General features: G+C 47.4%; 1 protein-coding gene across 2 annotated transcripts in view; it reads right to left on the reverse strand.

Moving 5' to 3' along the window:
• LOC115075765 (dual specificity tyrosine-phosphorylation-regulated kinase 1B-like) overlaps window positions 1-26,036 on the reverse strand; it is a 232,770-nt gene that overhangs the window by 93,727 nt on the left and 113,007 nt on the right. For both annotated transcript variants that reach the window (XM_029576504.1, XM_029576503.1), the window contains one exon: window positions 8,300-8,447. In XM_029576504.1, coding sequence (XP_029432364.1) covers window positions 8,300-8,447 — 148 coding nt within the window. The remainder of the gene's footprint in view (window positions 1-8,299; window positions 8,448-26,036) is intronic.

The following is a 26,036-nucleotide window of genomic DNA, read 5'->3' on the forward strand; positions in this document are numbered from 1 at the left end:
GCGCTGTTACCCCTTACTGTATAAGGAGTAAAAATAGCGCGTCGAAAACGCACGGCCAAACGTGGGCTAACAGTGCACTCCACCGGAGCGCATTGTACTGTATTGGCCTGTATGTCGCCTAGATCTCTTTCCTGGGTAGTAGCTCCTAATACGGAACCTAACATCGTGTAACTTCAGCAAGGGTTATTTTTCCCTATAGGCAGCACCTTGCACTTGTCCACATTAAATTTCATCTGCCATTTGGATGCCCAATTTTCCAGTCTCACAAGGTCTTCCTGCAATTTATCACAATCTGCTTGTGATTTAACTACTCTGAACAATTTTGTATCATCTGCAAATTTGATTATCTCACTCGTCGTATTTCTTTCCAGATCATTTATAAATATATTGAAAAGTAAGGGTCCCAATACAGATCCCTGAGGCACTCCACTGCCCACTCCCTTCCACTGAGAAAATTGCCCATTTAATCCTACTCTCTGTTTCCTGTCTTTTAGCCAGTTTGCAATCCACGAATGGACATCGCCACCTATCCCATGACTTTTTACTTTTCCTAGAAGCCTCTCATGAGGAACTTTGTCAAACGCCTTCTGAAAATCCAAGTATACCACATCTACCGGTTCACCTTTATCCACATGTTTATTAACTCCTTCAAAAAAGTGAAGCAGATTTGTGAGGCAAGACTTGCCCTGGGTAAAGCCATGCTGACTTTGTTCCATTAAACCATGTCTTTCTATATGTTCTGTGATTTTGATGTTTAGAACAATTTCCACTATTTTTCCTGGCACTGAAGTCAGGCTAACCGGTCTGTAGTTTCCCAGATCGCCCTGGAGCCCTTTTTAAATATTGGGGTTAAATTGGCCACCCCTCCAGTCTTCAGGTACAATGGATGATTTTAATGATAGGTTCTACACAATACTGTAAGATAAGCACAAAAAAACCCCAAACACTATTTGGTATATTTTTTTTAAAAGGTTTTTTTGGTAACTATTAAAGGGATTTCATTAATTTGGCGGATAACTGAACCAGTAAAAGGTTGAGTGAAAGTGCTGTCTTCTGATACTCCCTGAGGCCCATTATGAGGTGAGAGGCAGCAGATCAGACCTTTTGTGCATTTTCTTCTGATACTGTATTCAGTTAATTAATAAAAACTAAGATAAAGAAACTGAGTTAAAACAGACACTTTGTGTGTATTTCCTTTCTTTTTTGTGTGTTTTTGCTAGACAAGGCCAGGACCGGACAGGACTGGACTAGACAGAACAAGAAAGCCCAACAGGGCACAAGGCTGGGAAAGAGAACATAGCAGGCCTGGAGGCCTGAGGTAAGGCAGAGGGGCTCATGGGGCTAGGGAGCAAAGCAAGGAGACCTGAAAGGCCAGAGAGTAAGGCAAGGATGCCTGGGAGGCCAGAGAGCAAGGTAAGGAGGCCACAGAGCAAGGCAAGGAGGCCAAAAGAGGCCACTGGGTGAAGCAGGAGGCCAAGAGAGGCCAATGAGCAAGGCAGAAGGACTGGGTAGGCCACAAGACAGGACTGAGAGAACAAGGTAGCCAGGTCAGGGGGCCAAGGTGACTCTATGAAGAGGGAAATAGGTGATGACAAGGAAGGGTTAAATGGGGCTGAGGCTTGGGTATGGTAAACAGTGATGAGGTTCTTGGCAAGACTATAGGCAATCTTCACTGAGGATTGCACAGCAGGCTGAATCTTGGCAAGGCGAATCGGCGTAACAGACGAAACCATGACACTATGCATACAGACTGAACCAAATTGCAGGCTAAGCAACACAAAGATGGAGTCTTCAGAGACATGATGATCTTGGCAAATTCATATGAGACTGTGATTCACACAGAAGAGAATAACTGCAATTGTTCTTCCATATCAGACATTTGACTGCGCCTTACAATATGCGAGCTGAACCTTGGACAAGAACTGTGAACATGACCTTGGTGAAACTTTGTATCTAGCCATGAAGTCAACTATGACAGTATTTGCATCTGACAAATCCTGAGTCTACAGATGGTGGTAATATCCAATCAAATTCAACATTGGATCCTATGGAACTAAATATGCAATGAGGTTCCCAACAGGGAAAAGGACTCTGAATTAAACAGACTGTGGATTTTCCCAAAGAACGTCTGCTAAGGGATTTTATGCCCCAGAGTTTAGAGACTGTGAGCTTTGCTTCCAGAATTTTAACTGCTGCAATTCACTCCACTTGTGAACATGCAAGGAAAACAGAGTTCCATACTCAGTCCAGTCTGCTCCATTAAATTTGGAGAAGCTGTCTTGCCAACAGCTAAAGGTGAGATAACACTGGCTTAATAACTTTTCAGCTAGGTTTGGCAATTGTGTAATTGCCAAGTGCAAAGCTGACTTGGAGATAACACATTTTCTGCTTATCTTTCATTACAGTGCTTTGCTCTGTAACAAATATAAAACAAAAACAAAAGACAGAATATCTGTACCGTATTAAACCTTGTATGCTTATGCTGCTACAACAAAACTAACCGATTACCTCACAAAAGTGTACGCCACTGTTCCTTTAAAACTAATAAATTTGTATCATATGACTATCAGTTAAATCTCTAATGTAGACCCAGAGCCACGAAGATCACCTGTGTGCCATTTCCACTTTACACAGAACCCTGCCAATGAGATGCCATGGAAGGGAGACATAGAAAGGCTCTTCTAATGACCATGGCTGAAGCAGGGCATCGAGGCCTAAAGCACTGAACTCTCTGACAACTGTTTTTATCGCCTTCTTAAACAGTTTCAGATCTTTTTGAAGTCTCAATTCGGGAGGCATGGTGTTCCATAATTTTGGGCCCACTAACGAGACAGCTCTTTCCCTGACCGATGTTCCCTCTGGCACTTGCCAGAGGGAACAAGAAGACCTTTATTGGTCGAACGTAAATTACGTTGTGGGGTATGGACTCAACGAGGGGTGCTGGCGAGAGCAGAATGAGAGGTTCAAGGGCCAGGACTGGCCGCGGTCCAGTGAATCCTAAAATCATATCAGGAGTCAGGACAGGTAGTAATCCAACTAAGTCCAGAAACGTACCAGGAGTCAGGGCAGGTGGCTTTCCAACAGAGTCCAGAGCAATCCAAGCCAAGGCCAGAGAAGCAAGCCAGAGGAAGACGGCGTCAGGCAACTCGCTGCCCATAAGGAGCTTGACCTGTTGCTGAGGCAAGGCACTGCAGGCAGGAGTGGGTTAAAATAGGCAGAAGGCTGATGTCAGAGGGAGCCGTGGGAACTTTTCCTGCCGTGGCCCCTTTAAGATCTGCGGAGAGGCATGCGCGCCTAGGGAGTTGCTGGCAGGGCCGGGCGTCTGTGGCATGAGCAGCGGCTCATGGCCGCAAGGGAGTTCATTGTTACCGGCGCATCCCTGCAGCTGCAAGAAGGATCAGGGCTGAGCCTGGGCAGTGCCGGGTAAGTGCGACCAGTTGCTGAGTGCTGTGGCAGGCACTCACAACAGTACCCCCTCCTCTAATCCTTCCTTCCAGTGGTTTAGGCTTCTTGGGATAAGAGGCATGGAACCGTTTGAGCAGACTTTTTTCTAGTATATTGGATGCAGGTTACCAGGTATTTTCCTCCGGCCCATATCCCTCCCACGATATCAGATGCTCCCACTTCTTTTTTCTACGCCTGACGTCCAATATTTCTTTTACTTGATCCTCCTCAGACGATACCTTCTGGGGTTCCAAGGTCTTCCGAGAGGGCCAAGACAGGACTAGTGGTTTGAGGAAGGAAACATGAAACGTGTTGAGGATCATTAGAGACGTGGGCAGACAAAGCTGATACGTAATGGGCCCTACTTATATATAATATAATATATTATATATATATATATATTATATATTATATATATAATAATGGACCTTACTTATATAATCTAATCTGTTATTTGTATGCTCTGAATGTTCCTTATTTAATTATCTAATTACGCAAAAATTGTAAAGCCTGTTGCTCAGTTCTGTTATATGTAAACCGACGAGATGTTCCCAACGTTCGTCGGTATATAAAAGTTACTAAATAAATAAAATAAATAAAATGATGGGAAAAGGCCCAATATAACAGGGTGTGAGTCTCATAGAAGGCACCCTAAGTCATATGTGGCAAGCGCTTAACCAGACTTTATGCATCAACCTCTAGAATGAATGGATGCGTGGGATCGGGGTGGCGAAGGTATGATCCCTGGAGGAAAGCCTGTTTTAAGTTACTGAAGGAAATGACTGCCTCAGGCGGCCATTCTTTGGTATTTGCTTCTTTCCTGGTTAAGGTGGTGCGGGGGGCCCCAATCTGAGAGTAATTAGGAATAAAATGGCAATAGAAATTTGCAAATCCCAGGAACTTCTGTAAGGGCCAAAATCCAGAAGGCTGGAGCCAGTTCAGGATACAGGTCACCTTCTCTGGGTCCATGCAGAAGCAGACACTAGAAACTATATATCCCAGGTAAGGTAAACTTTCTCTCTCAAAGATGCATTTCTCCAGCTTAGCGAACAACGTATTGGCCTATTGACTTTGAAGAACTTGACAGACATCTTCGCTATGGGATTGATGATCCTTAGAAAAGATAAGAATATCGTCAAGATCAATCACCACACTGATCTACAAGAGATCCCTGAAGACCTCATTCATCATATTTTGAAATACAGTGGGAGCATTACACAAGCCAAAGGGCATGACCAGATACTTTCAGTCAATCCCGCGGATGTCTTTATCAAGATTTCGAGGCAGCTCCTTTGTGAGCGAAACTCAGCCAGAGTCGGGCAAGTTCTAATAAAAGTCCTTTTGATACACCGATGTCCTTTGTTTTTCCGCTGCCCAGCAATATTGGATCGGCTTCCGCTTTGTTTTTTGAGAGTATCCAAATTAAAGTCTTTACAGTTGAAAATGTCACACAAGTTAATCCACAGTATATGATCCTTTACAACCACCTCCTCAATCTATGCAAGAATGTCTGATGCCCAGCCAGGGGAACTTCTACCCTCCAGGACATGGACGTGGGCAGAGTATCCTTTGGATGGGTAGAGCACCCCTTCCAGTTGGCAAAAATACAAAGCTAGTGCCTGCACAAAGAGTGAGACTATCTCTCTCTCCTCGGGGAAGCACTGCATGGGTGTCTTCAAGGATGTTAGACTTTACCTTACTGACAGTTGATTTTCATGAACCTCTTTGTTCTGATACAGTTTTTATCTTCTGGAATTGATCCCTAATGGGAGAGATCCCCTGAGGCAGGACTTTCTGTGCTTCAGGCAGGAAGGAAGTGCAGCCACAACTTCCTTCCCAATCTTCAAAAAACTGAGAACAACATTGAAGTGTATCCTTCCTGCAGATTATCATCACTTCAGGGGCAGGTCTTCTCTAACCTGCACAGCCCCAGGCACAGGCTTCCCCATTCCCAGGTGATGTACAAGCTCCCGCAAGGCTCCTACCACTAAAATTATTAACTTTCAAAAAATATACCCAGAGGGAAAAATTATCCAAACCAGCCATGGAGTGGACTGGAAAGTCACCCTAGTCAGGACCACCAAGCAGAGTTTGCATAGCTCCTCTGACTGCGTCTGTAAAACAAACTGTCTGCTCCTCCCTATCTCTTGCCAGAGCAGTGCTCCCCAGGGGGGTGGCCATTCCAGACCCCAAAGAAGAAGGGGCTGCATTTGAATGGAACCTCCCCTTCAAAGCATCTTACACTACCCTAGCTGAACTTAACACCCACTGCAAAGGTGGACCCTTGGTCTGAGATGAGGTTGACACTACCTGAAGGAAGGAGCCGTGCAGGTTCTCGTCGTCGGTTGGCGGAGCTGGTTGGTGTGGAGACCCAACAGGACCTTCACCAATACCAGCCCTCATTCCCCACATTGTGTTAAGCCAGTCAATGTGTTCGGTACAAATAGCTTTGTGAATTAAACAGAGCGCTTTGTATTTAATTCTTGCCTCTACTGGAAGCCAATGTAATGAAATAAAGTGGAGGATAAGACACTGCTTAGACATACTCCAAAGCTACTGTCTTCAACTAAAAGCTGTCCCATTTCCTCTTATGGGAATCCTTTAAAAGGAGTTCTGCAAATATTGCTTTTACTGCCTCTTCAGCGCTAACTAAAGAACACTGTGCTGCTGTAATTTTACCTCCAATGGCACTGGTGCCGTTGATACTGCCGCTGCTTCCAGGGCCTGCCTTTTCTCTCCCCTCCATAGCAGGGAGATAAACAGGTGGTGCTAGTGGTACGTCCTCGCCACAATTCAATTTCTTACAGCTGGAGGTGCCTGCCTCTCCTGCCATTTTTTTATTTTTAGAAATCCCTCTAGTTTAGGTGGCGGGGCTTAATGTTTTTGGGCCTCCTCTGCTCCCTACAGGCTTCCCTCAGTCTCTGCCTTTTCCCAACATGATGGGATTTAATTTCTCAGATGCACAGCCTACTGGGATTTAGATGACAGGGATTTTTTAATCTTTAATTTGAATAAAATGACCATAACTATGAACTGGTACACACAGAGACAATGCAGTGTTGTTAATTGTCTTCTTCGCTACTGCACAGTGCAAACAGCACAGATTACAAATACTTCTCTGCTCTGTACACTAGTACTAAGTAACAGCCACATGATCCAGAAAACAAGTAGACCCTTGCCTGCACTGCTTTCTAGAAGTAATCTGTGCTGCAGACCCAGACAGAGGGAAAAAAACACTATTGGGCTATCACAGTGACATCTGAAAGGCAGGCAGTCTCTCCAAAGGGAGAGGGAATGCCTGCCAAGCAGCTGTCACAAGCCCTCCTCTCAAAACTATCAGTGCAGAGGAAGGGAGACAAAAGGATTTAAAATGTTTCTAGTGTTAAATCAGAAAGGTGCAGTTGAACCAAAGAACAACCACCTCAGAAAATTTCTAAAGAGCAAATGCACCTTCTTATTCGGCACATGCTAAGAAGTAAGAATCAGCGTCACTGGATCCACAGAGCAGTGATGGGCTGAACTGGAAAAATACTTCCTTCTGATAATGTTGGAATTCTGGTTTCCTTGCCGACATATTCCAGCAATTCTGGGAGATCATACATGAGTCACAGAGAATGGTTGGTTCCTATTTTGACTCCCACATGACCTCCGTCAGAAACTTTTGGCACCATAAACTTTAATGAGATATTAAATTATAAGGGAGCTAAACCAATTAAATGAATGGGATAAGTTTCATTCGCAGGAAATGCCCCATGATATATTCATTTTAAATGAATAAAGATCCCTACTATCTATTATTTGGGATCCTGCCAGGTATTCTGACCTGGATTGGCCACTGTTAGGAACAGGATACTGAGGGCTTGACAGACCCTCCACTCTGACCCAGTATAGCAATACTTATGTGGTCAAACATGTGTGCCACTCCACTGCTTAAACCAGCACGAATCTCAAGAAGGGTCCCCCGACAGGGACCCGTGTTTCGCCGAACCCACGGGAGGGTCGGGAGGGTCAGCAAATTTTGCGTGGATTCTGTATATTCACACAAAATTTGCTGTCCCTCCCGACGCAGCTGGGTTCGGCGAAACACGGGTCCGTGTCGGGGGACCCTTCTTGAGATTCGTGTTGGTTTAAGCAATGGAGTTGCCGCTATGAAAAATTAAAAATTATCCTTCCTATGAATTATCTTGAAGTTTGGGACTGACTTATTTATATGCATCTCTTTGGATGTTGACTATTGAATGTTTGGAGTGCAGTTTCTTGCTCCTTTGTGTTTTGGATTTCTTCTTTAAACAGCCCCATGCACTACTAAATTCAGAGCGAACCTAAAGACCTGACTCTTCAAACAAGCTTACCCTCAATAACTCTTCTGCACGCTTACACTGCTGCGTTCAGCACCTAACCTGAGCCCATGTATAAAGTTATGTTTATTCTTCACTGTAACATTTGTTTACCGGCTTCCGTGGTACTTCAAGAAGCCCCTTGCGTTTGTTTTTACCTTTTTTTTTTCCTTGCTACACCTCTGCTCCTATGTAATCCCATCCCCAATTCCCGTTTAATGTAATTTCCAATCTTAGTTCTGCTGTAAACAGATATGATGTAGCTCCTAATATCGGTATAAAAAAAGCCTTAGATAAATAAATAGCACCATCAGTCCATACTTATCCAAACATAAGACATACAGTGACAATTCCCAACGAGCAGCTTCCATTCTTTTTCCCAGTCATTCTACATCTTATATAACATCCTTACAATCATTTACAAAATGATACAAACAATCCACTGCCATATGTCTTACATTATAGTTCATGTCTGGTAGCTATCTATGATTACCTGTAACTCATACTGGAATAGTTACCTATATAATACTTCATCTCTGTGTCATGCTTATTCATCAGTTCAAGCAGTCGCAGCTCTATCTGGGCCTGGTTCAGAAATGCCTTCTTATTCTTGATGATTTTGACAGCTACCCACTCCTGATCATGATGATCGTAAGCCTTCACTACCTGAAAACCCAAAACAACAACTCATGAATGAATGAATGAAGGTGCAGGATCCTGTCAGACCTGACTGCAAGTAGTTGTAGAGAAGGTTCTCTCTTCAATCGCCTATCAATAGTAGCAGCATTAAGGGGAAATAACTATACAGTCATCATGCTCTTGATTCTGAAATGCTGAAAAAGGTTTAGAGATACTGGATCCTCAAACTTTATCCACATTTACTAAGTCTTTAAAAATAGTTTCCAGAAAAATCTGTTGGTATTTAAAACAAACCTCAGAGAAAAAAGTCCAAAAATCCTTCTCCCATACAAGGCAAATTAGTAAAAAAGTCAGCTGTATGGAATTTGGGAAGTCCTGACAAAGTGCTAATAGCAAAACCTGAATCTACTGATGGTGGAGCAGGTCTTGTGAGTTCTGGTTTATAAAGCTTGCAAAACAGAGGGTTAAAGTTTATTCGGTGTGTCTACAAAGTGTGTTAAGGAAGACAGAGAATGCTATTCTACATGTGTTAATGGCTAGCAAAAATCAATTCTTTACCTGTGGAAAGGTATGAGAGCTGTTTCCTGCAGAAATAATCAGCAGTGTTTGATTTTCCCACTTGCCCTGCCCCTTTACGACCAACCCCAGTCATATAGTTACATATACAGACTTTTACCCAAGTTATCCAAGTCTTTCCTCAAGGTTAAGGGGGGAAACGCTTCCCAGTAGGAGTCAATTAGGAATTTATATCAAGTGAGAACGCGCAGTTGCTTACCTGCAACAGGTGTCCTTGAAGAACACCAGGATGTTAGTCCTCAAATGTGGGTGACATTATCCGATGGAGCCCGGCACGGAAAACTATCTGCACAGCCACGCGAGGTCCCTCTTCAGTCTCATAATATAGCAAAAAATACGAGTGAGAAAAATAACCCAACAAACCGAAGGTGAACCCAACATCATGGGAAGGTGGGCGGGATTCCTGAGGACTAACATCCTGCTGTTATAGGTAAGCAACTGCACTTTCTCCTAGGACAAGCAGGATGGTAGTCCTCACATGTGGGTGATTTCAGAGCTCCAGACTTCCCCATTAGACCAGAGAGACCCACAGTAGTCGAACATGGTGCCAACGGGCACAACAACTGCGGTGCTGTGGGGCAAAGCATGGGGCATTCTGGTGCCACAGGGAGCACAATGAGAGACAGTTGGGTTCAGGACTGGAATAGACTGAGCAGAACAGACTGGCCAAAAACACTGTCCTGATGACTATCACTGTTAAGGCAGTAGTGAAATACAAATTTCAGCGACAGGGACCACATGCAGATGGGCCACTGACGCCGCCATAGCCCACACAGAGTGAGCTTTCACCCTGCCCGCCAGCTGAAGGCCTGTCTGCACATAGCAGAAGGCGATGCAATCCACTAGCCAGCTTGACAAGGTTTCCTTCCCCACCACTGCTCAAACAACATGAAGAGCTAGGTGGACTGCCTATGGGCTGCTGTACGATCCAAGTGGAAAGCGAGCACCCGCTTGCAGTCCAGGGTGTGGAGAGCACGGTCCCCTGGGTGGGCATGAAACTGTGGGAAGGAACGTGGGAAGGATGATGGACTAGTTAATGTGGAAAGCAGTCACCACCTTAGGCAGAAATTTTGGATGTGTACGCAGCACCACACGATCATGGAAGAACTTTGTGTAGGGTGTGTACGTGACCAGGGCCTGGATCTCACTGACCCTGCGAGCGGAAGTGATCGCCACCAGGAACATGACCTTCCAGGTGAGGAACTTCAGGTCACAGGTCTTGAGAGGTTCAAACGGATGCCGCATTAATCTCGCCACGACAACGTTGAGATCACATGGGGGTCGCTGGCGGTCGAAGCGGGGGCTTCAGCTGAATGAGGCCCCGCATGAAGCGTCAGACAACAGGCTGGACTGAAACAGGCATACCGGCAACACCCTGGTGGTGGTAGGCGCTGAGGTGTATGTGGACCGAGCTGGTTTGGAGGCCAGACTCTGACGGATACCAGAGGTAATCCAGCAGGCAGGGGAGCGGAAAGGAGAATGGGTCCAGTCCGCGGCCACTGCACCATATAGAAAAATGCTTCCACTTCGAGCTGTAAGACGTCCGGGTGGAAGGTTTCTGGGACTCAATCAAGACTTTGGAGACACCATCCGAGAGCTGCCAAGGCAGGAGGATCATGCACTCAACATCCACCCCGTGAGGGCCAGGGCCCGGAGGTTCGAGTGGCGCAGGGTGCCTTGGTTCTGCGATATGAGGTCAGGAGCTGTCCCCAGTGGGACAGGAGCGCTCACTGACAGGTCCTGAAGAAGAGGGAAACATACCTGCCTTGGCCAGGAGGATGCCACCAGGATCATGGTCCCCCTGTTCTCTTGCAGTTTCATCAGAGTTCTCGAGCGGGTTAGGGGTGAACGCGTACATGAGATCCTGCCCCCAGTGAAGGGAGAAGGAGTTGCAGGCCAGATGGCCCTTCCCCATAATCAGGGAGCAGAATATGCTCACCTTGTGATTGTGGGGGGAAGTGAACAAGTCCATGTTTGGCGTGCCCCAGTGACAGAACAAGTCGACTGCCACCACAGAGTTCAAGGACCACTCGTGTGGCTGGAAGGACCGATTGAGGCGGTCCGCCAGTGTGTTTAGGTGACCCGGCAGGTAGGTTGCCCCGTAGATACATCCCTCTGGATATACCGTATCACCACCTGGTTGTCCATTCTGATAAGAACGACCTTGAAGGACAACCTGTCCTGGAAGGCCCACAAGGTGTACTGGATCACCCGAAGCTCCAGGAAGTTTATCTGGCAATGAACTTCGGCTGCAGTCCAGAGGCCCCGAGTATGCAGGCTATCAGTGTGGACACCCCACCTCTGAGGTGAGGCATCGGTGGTGAGGGTCATCTGGGGTGGCACGGGCTAAAATGGGAGCCCAGTTTCCAAATTGTGAAAGGCTTCCCACCAGGCCAAGGAGGAGTGGAGGAAGTCCGTGACCGTAACTGGAGCCTCCAAATCCTGGGATGCTTGCCGCCATTGGGACTGCAAGGCCCACTGAGGGTTCCTCATGCGGAGACGGGCAAAGGAGGTCACGTGGACAGAGGTCGCCATGTGGCCCAGCAAGCGGAGCAGAGGGCGGGCTGGCACCCACTTGCTGTTGCGAATGAGGGTAGCCAGCGTGGAGAGGTCAACCTCTCGGTCACTGGGCAGGAAGGCCATTGCCGTGTCCAAGCTGGCGCCTATGAAGTCTAGCTGTGGAGACTGACAGAGATGCGACTTGAGGAAGTTGAATGCAAACCCCAATGACTGCAAGGTCTGAACTGTCAGAGTCAGTTTGCAGAGTCGCTCCGGATTAGCCAATCATCCAGATATGGAAAGACATGGACTGAGCGACGCTTGAGGTAGGCAGCCACCACCGCCAAGCATTTGGTGAAGACGTGTGGGGCTGATGCCAGCCCAAAGGGCAGCAGTCTGTATTGAAAATGTGCATTCCCCACCACGAAATGGAGGTACTTCCTGTGGCTGGGGACGATCGCAACGTGTGCGTATGCCTCCTTCAGGTCGAGGAAGCAGAGCCAGTCTCCTCTTCGGAGGAGCGGGATCAGCATCCCCAGAGAGATCATTCTGAATTTTTCTCTTACGAGAAACCTAACGCGCTGAGGTCAAGAATAGGGTGCAAGCTGCCATTCCTCTTCAGAATGAGGAAGTACCTTGAGTAGAAGCCGTGGCCCCACTATTCGTGGGGAACTGGTTCTACTGCACCCGCTGCTAGAAGGGCAGAGAGTTCCACTTGAAGGATGATCTGATTGGTGGGCGAACCCCAAGATGGATATGGGGGAGCAGTCTCTGTGAGCCTGCTGAAGTTCAGGTGGAAACCCTGGCAGACAATACAGAGGACCCAACGGTCCGAAGTGATCGCTACCCAATGGCGGGCAAAGCAAAGGCGCCTACCACCGACCGGGGGATCGACCGCCAGAGGAACCAGCGTTTGGCTTGTGCCCCCTTGCCGCCAGTCAAAAGCCTGTAGAAGGGGCCTGCTGGTTGGGTCCTTGGAACCCGCTGTTGTTGGCCATGACCTCTGGGACTGGCCAGAGGTGGACGGGCATGGGCAGCTGGGGGATAATATTTCCTTGGCCGGTAAAAGGGCTAGTGAGAGCTCGGCCTGGAGGACATCCTGGCGGAAGAAGGGCCTTCAGAGGGGCTGGCGGAGAGTTGCTGAAGAGTTATCATGCTGATCTTTCAGCAGCACATAAACAAAACTTGCTATGAGAGAGGACTTGTCTAATATATGGTGATCTTCATATAGAGCCGCAAACAGCTTATGGTTTTTTCATAGGAAAAGCTCTGGGAAAGCGCTAGGGCTTTATAATCATGAGTTCACTTGTTCATGCTATGCTTTGGGTATTTCAGCTGCACCATGACCTCTTTTTTTTTTTACAGGGGAGATCCGTGAGTCTGTCTTGAACTTCTGGCCAGAGTCCTGAGGCTCGAAGCCAAGCCAACCGTCTGGCACCAATGCCCGCAGCAGCCAGGCAGGTTGCATTCTCGAACACGTCATATGTAGGCCTCACCTAGTGTCTACTCGCCTCAAGGCCCAGCGTGGCAATGGCTGCAAAAGATTCCTGTTGCTGGGAAAGGACCTTTGTAAAGTCTTGGACTTGTTTCCACAGGTTGCAGTTGTATTGGATCATATATAGCTGGTAGGTCGCAATGCAGGCCAACAGCATGGCCCCTTGAAACATTTTCCTTCCTATACCATCGAGCTCCCTGTGTTCGCGCCCTGAAGGTGCAGAAGCGTGTGTCCGGGAGAGTCTAGCCTTCTCGAGTGCAAACTCCACAACTGCCGACTGGTGGGGGAGGTGCCACCGGTCAAAGTCCATGGCCTGTTGCATCAGATAGGTAGCATCAGCCTTCCTGTTAACCAGGGACACCGACACCGGGTGTTCCCACATACAGAGGAGGAGCTCCTTAAAGATGTCGTGGACTGGCACCACTACGATTTCATTGGGAGCATCGATGAACTGGAGGACCTCCAGCATCTTGTGACGATTCTCCTCCGACAGGAGCTGGAAGGGAATGGCCTCTGCCATCATCCTCACAAAGCTAGCGAACGACAGGTCATAGAAACATAGAAATGACGGCAGAAGAAGACCAAATGGCCCATCCAGTCTGCCCAGCAAGCTTCACACATTTTTTCTCTCATACTTATCTGTTTCTCTTAGCTCTTGGTTCTATTTCCCTTCCACCCCCACCATTGAAATATCTAGCTTGATTAGTTAGGGGTAGTAGGGGTAGTAACCGCCACAATAAGCAAGCTACACCCATGCTTATTTGTTTTATCCAGACTATGTTATACAGTCCTTATTGGTTGTTTTTCTTCTCCCCTGCTGTTGAAGCAGGGAGCTATGCTGGAAATGCGTGATGTATCAGTCTTCTCCCATGCCGTTGAAGCAGAGAGCCATGCTGGATATGCATCGAAAGTGAAGTATCAGACACATTTGGTTTGGGGTAGTAACCGCCGTAACAAGCCAGCTACTCCCCGCTTTGTGAGTGCGAACCCTTTTTTCTTCTCCCCTGCCGTTGAAGCAGAGAACTATGCTGTATATGCATTGAAGGTGAAGTATCAGGCTTATTTGGTTTGGGGTAGTAACCGCCGTAACAAGCCAGCTACTCCCCTCTTTGTGAGTGTAAATCCATTTTTCCAGATTTCCTCTTGCTGTTGAAGCTTAGAGCGATGTTTGAGTCACAGTAAGCATGTGTATGTTTATTGAATAAGGGTATTGTCTCCAGGCAGTAGCTGTCATTCTGGCGAGTCACCCACTCTTCATTGGCGGCCTCTTGACTTTATGGATCCACAGTGTTTATCCCACGCCCCTTTGAAGTCCTTCACAGTTCTGGTCTTCACCACATCCTCCGGAAGGGCATTCCAGGCGTCCACCACCCTCTCCGTGAAGAAATACTTCCTGACATTGGTTCTGAATCTTCCTCCCTGGAGCTTCAAATCGTGACCCCTGGTTCTGCTGATTTTTTTCCTACGGAACAGGTTTGTTGTTGTCTTTGGATCATTAAAACCTTTCAAGTATCTGAAAGTCTGTATCATATCACCTCTGCTCCTCCTTTCCTCCAGGGTGTACATATTTAGATTCTTCAATCTCTCCTCGTACGTCATCCGATGAAGATCCTCCACCTTCCTGGTCACCCTTCTCTGTACCGCTTCCATCTTGTCTTTGTCTTTTTGTAGATACGGTCTCCAGAACTGAACACAGTACTCCAGGTGAGGCCTCACCAAGGACCTGTACAAGGGAATAATCACTTCCCTTTTCTTACTCGATATTCCTCTCTCTATGCAGCCCAGCATTCTTCTGGCTTTTGCTATCGCCTTGTCGCATTGTTTCGCAGACTTCATATCATTAGACACTATCACCCCAAGGTCCCTCTCCTGCTCCGTGCACATCAGCTTTCCCCCCCCCATCGAATACAGTTCATTCGGATTTCCACTCCCCATATGGGCGGAGACCAACGCCTTTCCTCTGGCAGCGAAGGCTCCTAGAGGGGGGTCGTCAAACACCAAAGATGAATCCGAAGAGTCATTGCCCCATGGGTCATAAGGACCCTCCTCCTCATTGGGGCCTGGGCACCTAGGGCGGGGGCCGAGGAGGTACAGACGGCATCGATGGATGCAGAGGGGTGCATCGGCCACAGTACACCGGTGGGAACCGACAGCGGCCCAAGGAACCTCAGGCAAGGGCACCCAGTCCCCGAGGCCTCATCCTCCTCGGAGGACCCGGGAATTGGGATCACTCTGGTGGAGGGTGTCAATGGCCGAGGAGACATCGAAGGCCTCTTGAGCACCGGTTGCATCGGTAGGGTGCCAAGAAGGATGTTCAGACACTCCAGCAGGGGTGTGAGTATCGATGGCAGAGACTCAGGCACCGGTATGGGGGTTGGTGGCATCGACAGCTCAATGCTCTGCAGCGCTTTGAGCACCGCCGACTGAACCCTGCAGTCCAGCTCCTCCTGAAAGGCCTTGGTGGTCAGGACTGATGGAGAGGTCAAAGTGTCGCCAGCTCATCCTCGGAAGATTCACGAGGTGGCACAGCACCCTGCACCGTAGCCGGTGGGCCAACGAAACAGGAGGATAGGCTATCTAAGAAAGCCATTAGAGTAACAAAATGGATTAGATGCCACGAAGTAGTCCAAGTATGAGCTTTATTTGAATGGAGACGTAATCTTTATATATGTGGTCACTATCCAGTACCCCTAAGGACCGGGAAGAAGATCAATCCTCAGTGGTCTCTCCCCTCCCACTGACCTTGGGACAAGAGTCACATGGGCCTTATTACTATGAAGGGGAAAGGATCCCCGGTCAATCAAGGCCTTAAACACCAAAGGGAGTTGGTCAGTAAAGGGATCTACAAGGCATTTGTAGAACTCTGAACTAAAGCCATCGGGCCCTGGAGCCCTTAGTTTTTTGGCGCTATGAATTACCAGCCGCACCTCCTCAGGTGTTATCGCCAGGGTTATGGAGAGAAGATTAAAACGCTCAGAAAACACGTCCCAACTGCCCGAGTTCCACACTTCTGACTTATAAAGAGAAGAATAATATTCCTGAAAAGATGCCAAGATGTCGGGAGTATTGTTGACCCCTTGGCCCCCTGCGGTCCAAAGAACTGGAGTATGGCGAGAGCCCCTCGCCGACTTGACTAACTTGGCCATCATTTTCCCTGACTTATTCCCAAACTTGTACAGTTGAAACTGGTAACACATGACACTCCTTTTCACCCGCTGATGTAAAAGGGAGTTGATTGCTGTTTGCAGAGAGAGATAGGCTGCTCTACGAGGGAGAGACCGCAAAGCAAGCAAATCCCGTTTAGCCTTCTGAAGCTGTGTACCAAGGTGCAGAAGACTTTTATCCAAGGATTTCCTCCGATGGGCCAAATAAGAAAAATTATCTCCCCACAATACCACCTTCACAGTATGCCAAAACAAGACAGGATCCCCACTGTGCTGGGCGTTCAGTGTTGTAAAATCTACCCATCTCTCCCTCAAACACACCTGGCAGGAACTATCCTCTGCTAAAAAAAAATAAGGATATCGCCATTGCCTCATGGAAGGGTCTGTGTGTGCCGCTGACAATTCCAGCCAAATCGGTGCATGGTCAGAGAATGGCCTGCGGGAATGGGGGTGGCTTGCGGGAATGACGGCTACTACCTGGAGATGAATATCCTTATTCAATAAACATACACACGGTTAATGCGACTCCAACATTGCTCTATGCTTCAACGGCAAGAGGAAATGAGAAAAAAAAAAGGATTTGCATCCACATAAAAGCAGGGGAGTGGCTTGCTTGTTACGGCGGTTACTACCCCAAATCAAAAATGCATGATACTTCACTTTCAATGCATATCCAGCATAGCTCTATGCTTCAACAGCAGGGGGAATGAAGAAAAGATGTTTTATATCCAGATATCTACCAACAAGGACTGAATTACATAGTCTGGGTAAAACAAATAAGCATGGGTGTAGCTTGCTTGTTACGGCGGTTACTACCCCAAAACAAGCCTGATACTTCACTTAGAATACATATCCAATCCAGCGCAGCTCACTGCTTCAACAGCAAGGGGAATGAAGAAAAAAGGATGTATATTCAAACAACCAACAAGGACTGAATTGCACAGGCTGGGTAAACAAGCATGGGAGTAGCTTGCTTATTACGGCGGTTACTACCCCAAACCAATTAGTTGTATACTTCACTTAGATGCAGCTCCAGTGGAATTAGAAGGTAAGCGTAGAGGAGACCCTCTGTCCATGGAATGAGAAACACATCCAGTGCTTAAAATTTTTGCTGGGATAAATTGAACAAAAGCAAAGAACCTGTCGATTGTCCTCAGTCGCAAACAGGTCGAGCGTGGGGTTGCCCCATTCGCGAAAGAGAGTTGCTGCCACCTCTTGATTGAGCATCCATTTGTGAGGATGGAAAATCCTGCTGAGGCAGTCCGCTGTGATGTTGTCTAGACCCGGCAAGTAGGTTGCCTGGAGGGATGTGTGCATGGACTCCGCCCAATGAAGTATGCGGAGGGCTTCTCGGCAAAGAGTCCATGAACCGGACCCACCTTCTTTGCTTATGTAGAACATGGCGACTTGATTGTCCATATAAATCATGAGTCGTCTCCCTATTACTTGAACTGAGAAGGTTTGGAGTGCTTTCCATATTGCTCGAAGTTCGAGGAGATTTATGTGTAGTGTCGATTCCCTGGGGGACCATAAGCCTTGAGTTTTTAAGGTGGTTAGGTGTGCTCCCCAGTCTTTTCGGGAGGTATCCATGGTGAGAATCAATTGATAAGGAAGCGTCCTGAATGGGGAACCCATTGAGAGATTGGAATTGGAGAGCCACCACTGAATGTTCAATTTCATTGGTGCAGTAATGTGGACCTTTTTGGATAACAGCTGTTTGTATTGGCACCATTGATGTTTTAGGCCCCAATGCAGTTGTCGCATATGGAGTCTCATGTGAGGGACTTCATGGATGGCAGCCGCTATGTGGCCTAGCAGTTGGAGGAGATGTTGTGCAGAGGAACATGTTTGCCTGTGCATACGTTGTGCTAGAGCCAACAGGGTGAGAGACCTGTCCCGAGGTAGTTAAGCTCTGTTGTGTACGGGTGTATCATTGCTCCAATAAACTGCAGTAGTTGTGTGGGTTGGAGATGTGATTTCTCGTAATTGATGATGAATCCTAAATCGTGGAGACATTGTAATGTGGTGACCGTATGGGTCTTGAGTGTAGTCTGGTTTGAGGCTACTAGAAGCCAGTCGTCCAGGTAAGGAAAGATTTGGATTGATTGTTGTCTGAGATGAGCCACCACCACCGCTAGGCACTTCGTGAATACTCTGGGTGCCGAGGAAAGGCCGAATGGTAGGACTTTATACTGGTAATGCGTGTTCTGATCTCGGAAACACAGGAAACGCCAGGACGATGGGTGCATGGGAATGTGCGTGTACGCATCCTTCAGATCGATGGAACACATCCAATCGTTCCGTTGTAGGAGAGTATGTATGTTTTTGCGAGAGGCATTTTGAATTTCTCTTTTTGGATATGTTTGTTGAGGTCTTGAAGATAGAGAATGGGCCGAAAACCTCCTGATTTTTTGGGGATGAGTAAGTATTGGGAGTAGAATCCTTGATCCATTTGATGAGTTGGAAGGAGCTGAATGGATTCATTTAGGAGTTCTGAGACCTCCATTTTTATTGATGATATCTGATGTTGGAAGCCATGAAGAGGTGGTATATGTAGGACCCAACAATCTGAAGTGATGGATTCCCAATGCTTGTGGAAGAATTGTAGGCATCTCACAACTGGTAGCGGTGAGGATAGCATCACAGCTTTCAAAAAGCCAGAGGCTGATTCTGTGGGGGTGCTATGGCCTGTTTAGAAGGGTGCTGTTATCATGAACTTTGACACAGAAGCGAAGGTTGTGAAGAAGTTCTTGATGGTGTGAATGGTTGTGTTCTGAATGGAGGATAAGGATGGAATTGACCCCTTGGGTACGCTCTAAGTCGATACGATGAGTTATAGTTGATGAAGAATGGTAATCAGATAATGAAGTTAAAGAGAGTACCGCTAAATTCTGTTCTTTTAACTTCGAAACAGTCTCCGCAAATTGGTCTCCGAATAGATTTTGAGCTTTGCAGGGAATATCTGCCAACTTTTCATGGACATTGTCCCGTATGGCACTAGCTCACAGCCAAGCTATGCAACAAGCCGTAATTGCTGCCGACGAGGTCTTTGCAGGTATTTCAAAGTTTTCATAAATGGAACGTAGCAAATGACGCAATCCTTCTATATCTGTGAAGGGCTGCGGCAATGAATTGTCTTCTGCGAGGCAGAGTGGTCGTAACTTTTGTAAAGACTCCAATAAGTACTGATGAGTACTTATTTTCGATGATAGCATCGCAGCATGATAAGACTTCCTACCACACTCATCCAGATATTTGTTGTCTTTACCTGGCAGCGTGTTGGCGTGCAATTTGGGATGCTTTGCCTTGGTCATCGCAGAATCAACCACAATTGAGTTATGAGGAAGCTGAGCCGAGTTATATACGGCTGAGTTCTGCATACGGAATTTTAAGTCTGTTTTCCTAGATGTGGAAGGGGTGGAAAAGGGAGCTTCCCACATCTTTTCCAGAACGCCTTGTAGGGCTGCATGTGGTGGTAATACAGTAGGCTCATGTGGCATGTCAAAAATGTTAAGTATACCGAGTGTCTCTGTACAGGGGTCAGATACTTTTCCAGTCTCCACATTGAGGAGTGCTCCCACCTTCTCAATAAATTTAGAGTAGGAGAAATCCTCCGGTGGAGAGAAGGGTTCTGATAAGGTGTCCGGTGGGTCAGACGGCATGCCCGTGGAGGAAGAGGGAGACGAGACCGATCTAATTGGCAATTCCGGGCTATAAGGGTGATCCGGGCCTGGAAACTCGGGAATATCCTCTCCTGTTAGAGGCATAGGAACTTTCTCTGTAGGAGAAGATGGTGGTGGAGAATCCTGTGGTGGATAATCTGGTCCTTCCATGGATTCTATATCTTCAAAAAAGCTAGATAACGCCTGAGATATTTTAGACATAGCCTTTGATACTAATGTGCCTCATGGCATCATCGTTTGGCTTCTTATGGAAGACGGGCGGGTAGGCAGAATGCCTTGAGAATGAAGTCCTGCAGTCTGTTTTGCTGGAGGACTAGTAGGTAAAGGTTTAAATTTTTTAGAAAATGGTGCATGCAAGGCTGGCGAATGGCTTCTCCTTTTTGAGACGGAAGACATGTCAGAATATATGGAGACTGCACTGTTGGAGCTCACTCTGGATGAAGAAGGGGTGTCCGAGAAAAACTCTACATCCACATCTGTAAGGGTTGCTTGGGTACGAGATGAGTGGCCAGAATGTACAGATGATGTATCTGGTTTTTCTTTATGCCCACGGTGCTTGTGTATTGTCTTTGACTGTCGAACGTGAGGTTCTATTGAATGTTTATTTTATTTATTTATTTCGAGGCTTTTTTTATACCGAAGTATAGCGGGATGCCTACACTCCGGTTTACAGGATAAACAACTTATACATAGTGGTGACCAATTGGTAACTTATACAAATACGAATATAACATCTTATATAACTTAAATAACTTGGTAAACAGATTGGTGACTAAAACAGTCACTGGGGCACTCTAGCAGGGAGCTGAGATAGGGTGGGGGGGGGGGCCAGGGGGAATCAGCTGAGGCGGGCTGGATAGAGGGCTGTGTAGCAAAGATTGAAGAACAAGAGACAAGGAGGAGAGGGCGGGAGGGGGGGGTGAAGGAGGATGGGATGCCATAGGGGTGGTAGGGAGAGGGGAGGGGTGGGAGGTCAGGGAGGGGTTGGGAGAGGGTAGGACGGGGGAAGTAGGTAGAGGTGTTTGGGTATTAGTTAGGGAGGGGGGGTGGTAGAAGGAAGGGAGGGGGCAAGAGTGGGAAGAGGTGGGAAGAGAGATGTGGATGGCTTAGCCGACTCCGTCGCGGAAGGTTAGGTTGAAATACCAGGTTTTGAGTTCTTTTTTGAAAGATTTACTGTCATTGAGTGATCTTAAGTAATGGGGAAGGGTGTTCCATAATTTGGGTCCTGTGACGGAGAATTCTCTGTTCCTCATGGCTGTTAGTTTGGCTATGCTGGGGGAAGGTATGTCTAGGGTCATTTTGCCTTCTGTTCTGGTGGCCCGTTGTGCTTTGTGAAGGTGAATCATGTCAATTAGGGCGGGGTTGGCTGCATTGTAGATTGAGTTGTGGACAGTTGTTAGCGTTTTAAATTCAATCCTTTGTGCTATGGGAAGCCAGTGTAGGCTTTTCAGGGCGGGAGTGATATGATCTGATTTTTTCTTGCCAGTTAGAATTCTTGCAGCGGCGTTTTGTAGCATTTGGAGTGGCTTTATGGTGGATTTTGGGAGGCCGATCATCAGGGAGTTGCAATAGTCAAGGCTGTTGAAGATTAGAGATTGCAGAACTGTGCGGAAATGTGTCTTCATTTTATGCTTTTTGGAAGGTACATGCATCGTATGGTCCACATGCGTCGATAGCGGACAGTGCGCGGTATGCCTCGAAGGCACAACATGCTTCAATGGCTTCATAGATGGCGCAGCATGTCCGGATGGCGTATTGGACGGTACTGCATGCTTTGATGGTGTCATGGACGGCGCAGCGTGCTTCGAAGGCCGGCTGCTTCGTGGGCGTCATAGGTGGCTCAACATTCTTCGATGGCGCCATAGACAGCGCATGCGTTGCGTGTTTTGAGCGTCAATCGTGAGCAGTGTGCTTCGATGCGAACGGCGTCGTAGGCTGCGAAGCACCGGGGACAGGTCCCTATACCACAGACGACGCAGAAGGCCGTTGTTTGGAAACAGGGGGAGCGATTCTCCCTGGTGAGATTTCTTGGGCTTATAGGAAAAGGAACCTTCCTTGGGCTTATAGGAAAAGGAACCTTCTCTGAAGAGAGAGCGGTTTTAAGTGGTGTACCGCAAGGATCGGTGTTGGGACCGGTCCTGTTCAATATCTTTGTGAGCGACATTGCGGACGGGATAGAAGGTAAGGTTTGTCGTTTTGCGGACGACACTAAGATCTGCAACAGAGTGGACACGCCAGAAGGAGTGGAGAGAATGAGACGGGATCTAAGGAAACTGGAAGAGTGGTCGAAGATATGGCAGCTGAGATTCAATGCCAAGAAGTGCAAAGTCATGCATATGGGGAGTGGAAATCCGAATGAACTGTATTCGATGGGGGGGGAAGGCTGATGTGCACGGAGCAGGAGAGGGACCTTGGGGTGATAGTGTCTAATGATGTGAAGACAGCGAAACAATGCGACAAGGCGATAGCAAAAGCCAGAAGAATGCTGGGCTGCATAGAGAGAGGAATATCGAGTAAGAAAAGGGAAGTGATTATTCCCTTGTACAGGTCCTTGGTGAGGCCTCACCTGGAGTACTGTGTTCAGTTCTGGAGACCGTATCTACAAAAAGACAAAGACAAGATGGAAGTGGTACAGAGAAGGGCGACCAGGAAGGTGGAGGATCTTCATCGGATGACGTACGAGGAGAGATTGAAGAATCTAAATATGTACACCCTGGAGGAGAGGAGGAGCAGAGGTGATATGATACAGACTTTCAGATACTTGAAAGGTTTTAATGATCCAAAAACAACGACAAACCTTTTCCGTAGGAAAAAAATCAGCAGAACCAGGGGTCACGATTTGAGGCTCCAGGGAGGAAGATTCAGAACCAATGTCAGGAAGTATTTCTTCACGGAGAGGGTGGTGGATGCCTGGAATGCCCTTCCGGAGGAAGTGGTGAAGACCAGAACTGTGAAAGACTTCAAAGGGGCGTGGGATAAACACTGTGGATCCATAAAGTCAAGAGGCCGCCAATGAAGAGTGGGTGACTCGCCAGAATGATGGCTACTGCCTGGACACAATACCCTTATTCAATAAACATACACATGCTTACTGTGACTCCAACATCGCTCTAAGCTTCAACAGCAAGAGGAAATGGAAAAAAGGATTTGCACTCACAAAGAGGGGAGTAGCTGGCTTGTTACGGCGGTTACTACCCCAAACCAAATATGCCTGATACTTCACTTTCAATGCATATACAGCATAGCTCTCTGCTTCAACGACAGGGGAGAAGAATAACTGATACTTCACACATCCAGCAGAGCTCTCTGCTTCAACGGCAAGGGAGAAGAAAAAGGGTTCGCACTCACAAAGCGGGGAGTAGCTGGCTTGTTACAGCGGTTACTACCCCAAACCAAATGTGCCTGATACTTCACTTTCCATGCATATCCAGCATGGCTCTCTGCTTCAACGGCATGGGAGAATGACTGATACATCACGCATTTCCAGCATAGCTCTCTGCTTCAACAGCAGGGGAAAAAAAAAAAAAAAAACTGATGCTTCACGCATATCCTGCATAGCTTCAACGACAGGGGTGAAGAAAAAAAAGGATTCGCAATCACAAAGCGAGGAGTAGCTGGCTTGTTACGGCGGTTACTACCCCAAACCAAATGTGCCTGATGCTTCACTTCACTTTCAATGCATATCCAGCATAGCTCTCTGCTTCAACGACAGGGGAGAAAAAAACTGATACTTCACGCATATCCAGCATAGCTCCCTGCTTCAACGGCAGGGGAGAAAAAAAAACAACCAACAAGGGCTGTACAACATAGTCTAGGTAAAACAAATAAGCATGGGTGTAGCTTGCTTATTGCGGCGGTTACTACCCCTACTACCCCTAACTAATCAAGCTAGATATTTCACTTGGATGCAGCTCCATCACTGCTCTCTACATTAATGGTGGGGGTGGAAGGGGAATAGAACAAAGAGCTAAGAGAAACAGATAAGTATGAGAGAAAAAATGTGTGAAGCTTGCTGGGCAGACTGGATGGGCCGTTTGGTCTTCTTCTGCCGTCATTTCTATGTTTCTATGAGTACCTGGGCCCAGTTGATGGTAAAAGTTGCAGCTTCTCCCGTGGTCCCAGGGAGGAGGCCCTTTTTTGATGAGATGAGGATGGTGTCTTCACCCAGCCGGGCAAAGACTGCGCCGATGGCGTCGGGGCATAAGAGCCCAATGATCTCAGCCTGTCAATTTGCTCTGCTTGATGTCGGCGCACTCGGAGGGGGGGGGGAGGGACATCTGTCCACAATCACGACAAGATCTCTGGTCGTGATCGGGCCAGAGGCAAATATAACAATAATTATGTCCATCCATGAGGGTCATAATCTTCCCGCATTGTCAATATTTAAAACTGGACAGTTTTGGTGCCATATTTATGGGGGAAAACTTAAAAAAATCGAAATTTGAAAAAATCACTGAGAGAGAAAAAAAGCCAGCGTGCATTCGGCTCGCAGAAAAAAATAGACTAAGGAAAAGATGGCTGATTCGCGCAGGAACACACCGCGCAGCTGCACAGAGTTCAAAAACTCTGACTCACTGAGGGAAGCTCCGCCTACGAGGGTCGCGACACGCTCCCATACAGCATGGCTAAATCAGCCTATCGACGGGAAAAGAATTAAAACAGGTAGCTTTAGCACTTTATCGTGACATTTTTCTTTATTCAGTGTCTGCTGTTGCAAACTAACTGCAGGGTGATCTAGAAATCTCTGTGAGTCCATGTTAAGTGAAACCAAGGTGGTAAAGCTTTTTCCCTCTAACTGCAATGGACAAACAGGAATCCTCCAATACAGAAGGCACCTTTACCCCTTGATTGTAGCATTCCTCCCTCACTGGCTTAGCTTGAGAGAGCTGGTCTTTAGAGCAGGCTATGGAATGTGGTGAGACTGGTTTGGAAGTAGCACAATAAGAACAGGTTACTTCATAGCGGCTGTTTTCTACATAGCATTTTCCACATTTCCAAAACAGGGGTGCAAAATTAGGAAGACTACAAAGACAACATACCAGTTCAAATAGCAGGCTCATGCATTGGTAACCCTGCATTCCTAGTAACAAGGGGAGGAAGACAGTCCTCTAGTAACTAGAGTTTCTGAAGTAACAGGTATTTGGTCAGAAATTAGTTTAGGTACCTTACAAAAAAGGCATCTATAGTCATAGAATTCACACAGTTGCAGCCCTTTCACTTCCACAGGGCAGGACTGGGGAATTTACACAAGACAAGTTGTGAATCCAGGGGGCTATGACTTTGGCAATTAGAGCAAAGCCAGTAGAGAGCTGAAAGTTCAAAAGAATTAGAAAGATTTTTACTTGTCTTACCAGAACAGGCAAGAAGTCCTGGACCCATTCCTGCAGGGTCGGTATAGCTTTGTCATTCTGTCACAACTGGGGGTCCGGCTAGGGTTGGGGAACCCTCACAGGGGTAGCACAGGACTTCAAGGCAGGGCAGAGAGGATCTTCTACCTGGACCAGCCACCTCCCCCACATGTTGAACCCTTGGGTTCTGGCGGCTGGCAGGACCTTAGACTGAAGCTGGGATCAAAGTGCAGACTGAACTTGAAGATACCGGCTGGAGACAAGGACTGAATACTGAGGCAATGCACGACTTGAGACAAAGGCTGGATGCTAAGGCAATATAGGGCTGGAGACAAGGATACTGGGGACTGAACTGGGCAAGGCACAACAAGCCCAGACAAGGACAGCACTAAGCAAGGCAGACTAGGGGCATGACTTAGAAAAGGGTAGGAGGAGACAAGAACAACACAGAACAGAGAACACAGAAGCCTGAAGGCAACAAGGCTGGAGGCCCGAAGTCCATTAAGCAAGGAAAGGCCTGAGTAGGCCACAGAGCAAGGACTAGGGTAATAGCAGGCCCGGAGGTCACAGGGCAAGGTAAGGCCTAGATAGGCCACAAGGCAAGGAGCAAGACACAGGAAGGCCTGGAGGCCACAGGATTAGGCAAGGCAGAACTGGAATGCCCGAGTGCCACAGAACTAAGCAATGCTGAGCTGTAAGGCCTGAAGGCCACAGGACTAGGCAAGGCAAAACTGGAAGGCCTGGAGGCCACAGAACTAAGCGAGGAGCTGGAAGGCCAGATTTGATCCAACCAGATCAAACTGGGTTTATTAAACATCTTTTCCCCACATTCAATACCAGAACATTGTTCA

Source organism: Rhinatrema bivittatum, chromosome 14 (assembly GCF_901001135.1).
Source record: "Rhinatrema bivittatum chromosome 14, aRhiBiv1.1, whole genome shotgun sequence".
In the NCBI taxonomy this organism is placed as follows: domain Eukaryota; kingdom Metazoa; phylum Chordata; class Amphibia; order Gymnophiona; family Rhinatrematidae; genus Rhinatrema; species Rhinatrema bivittatum.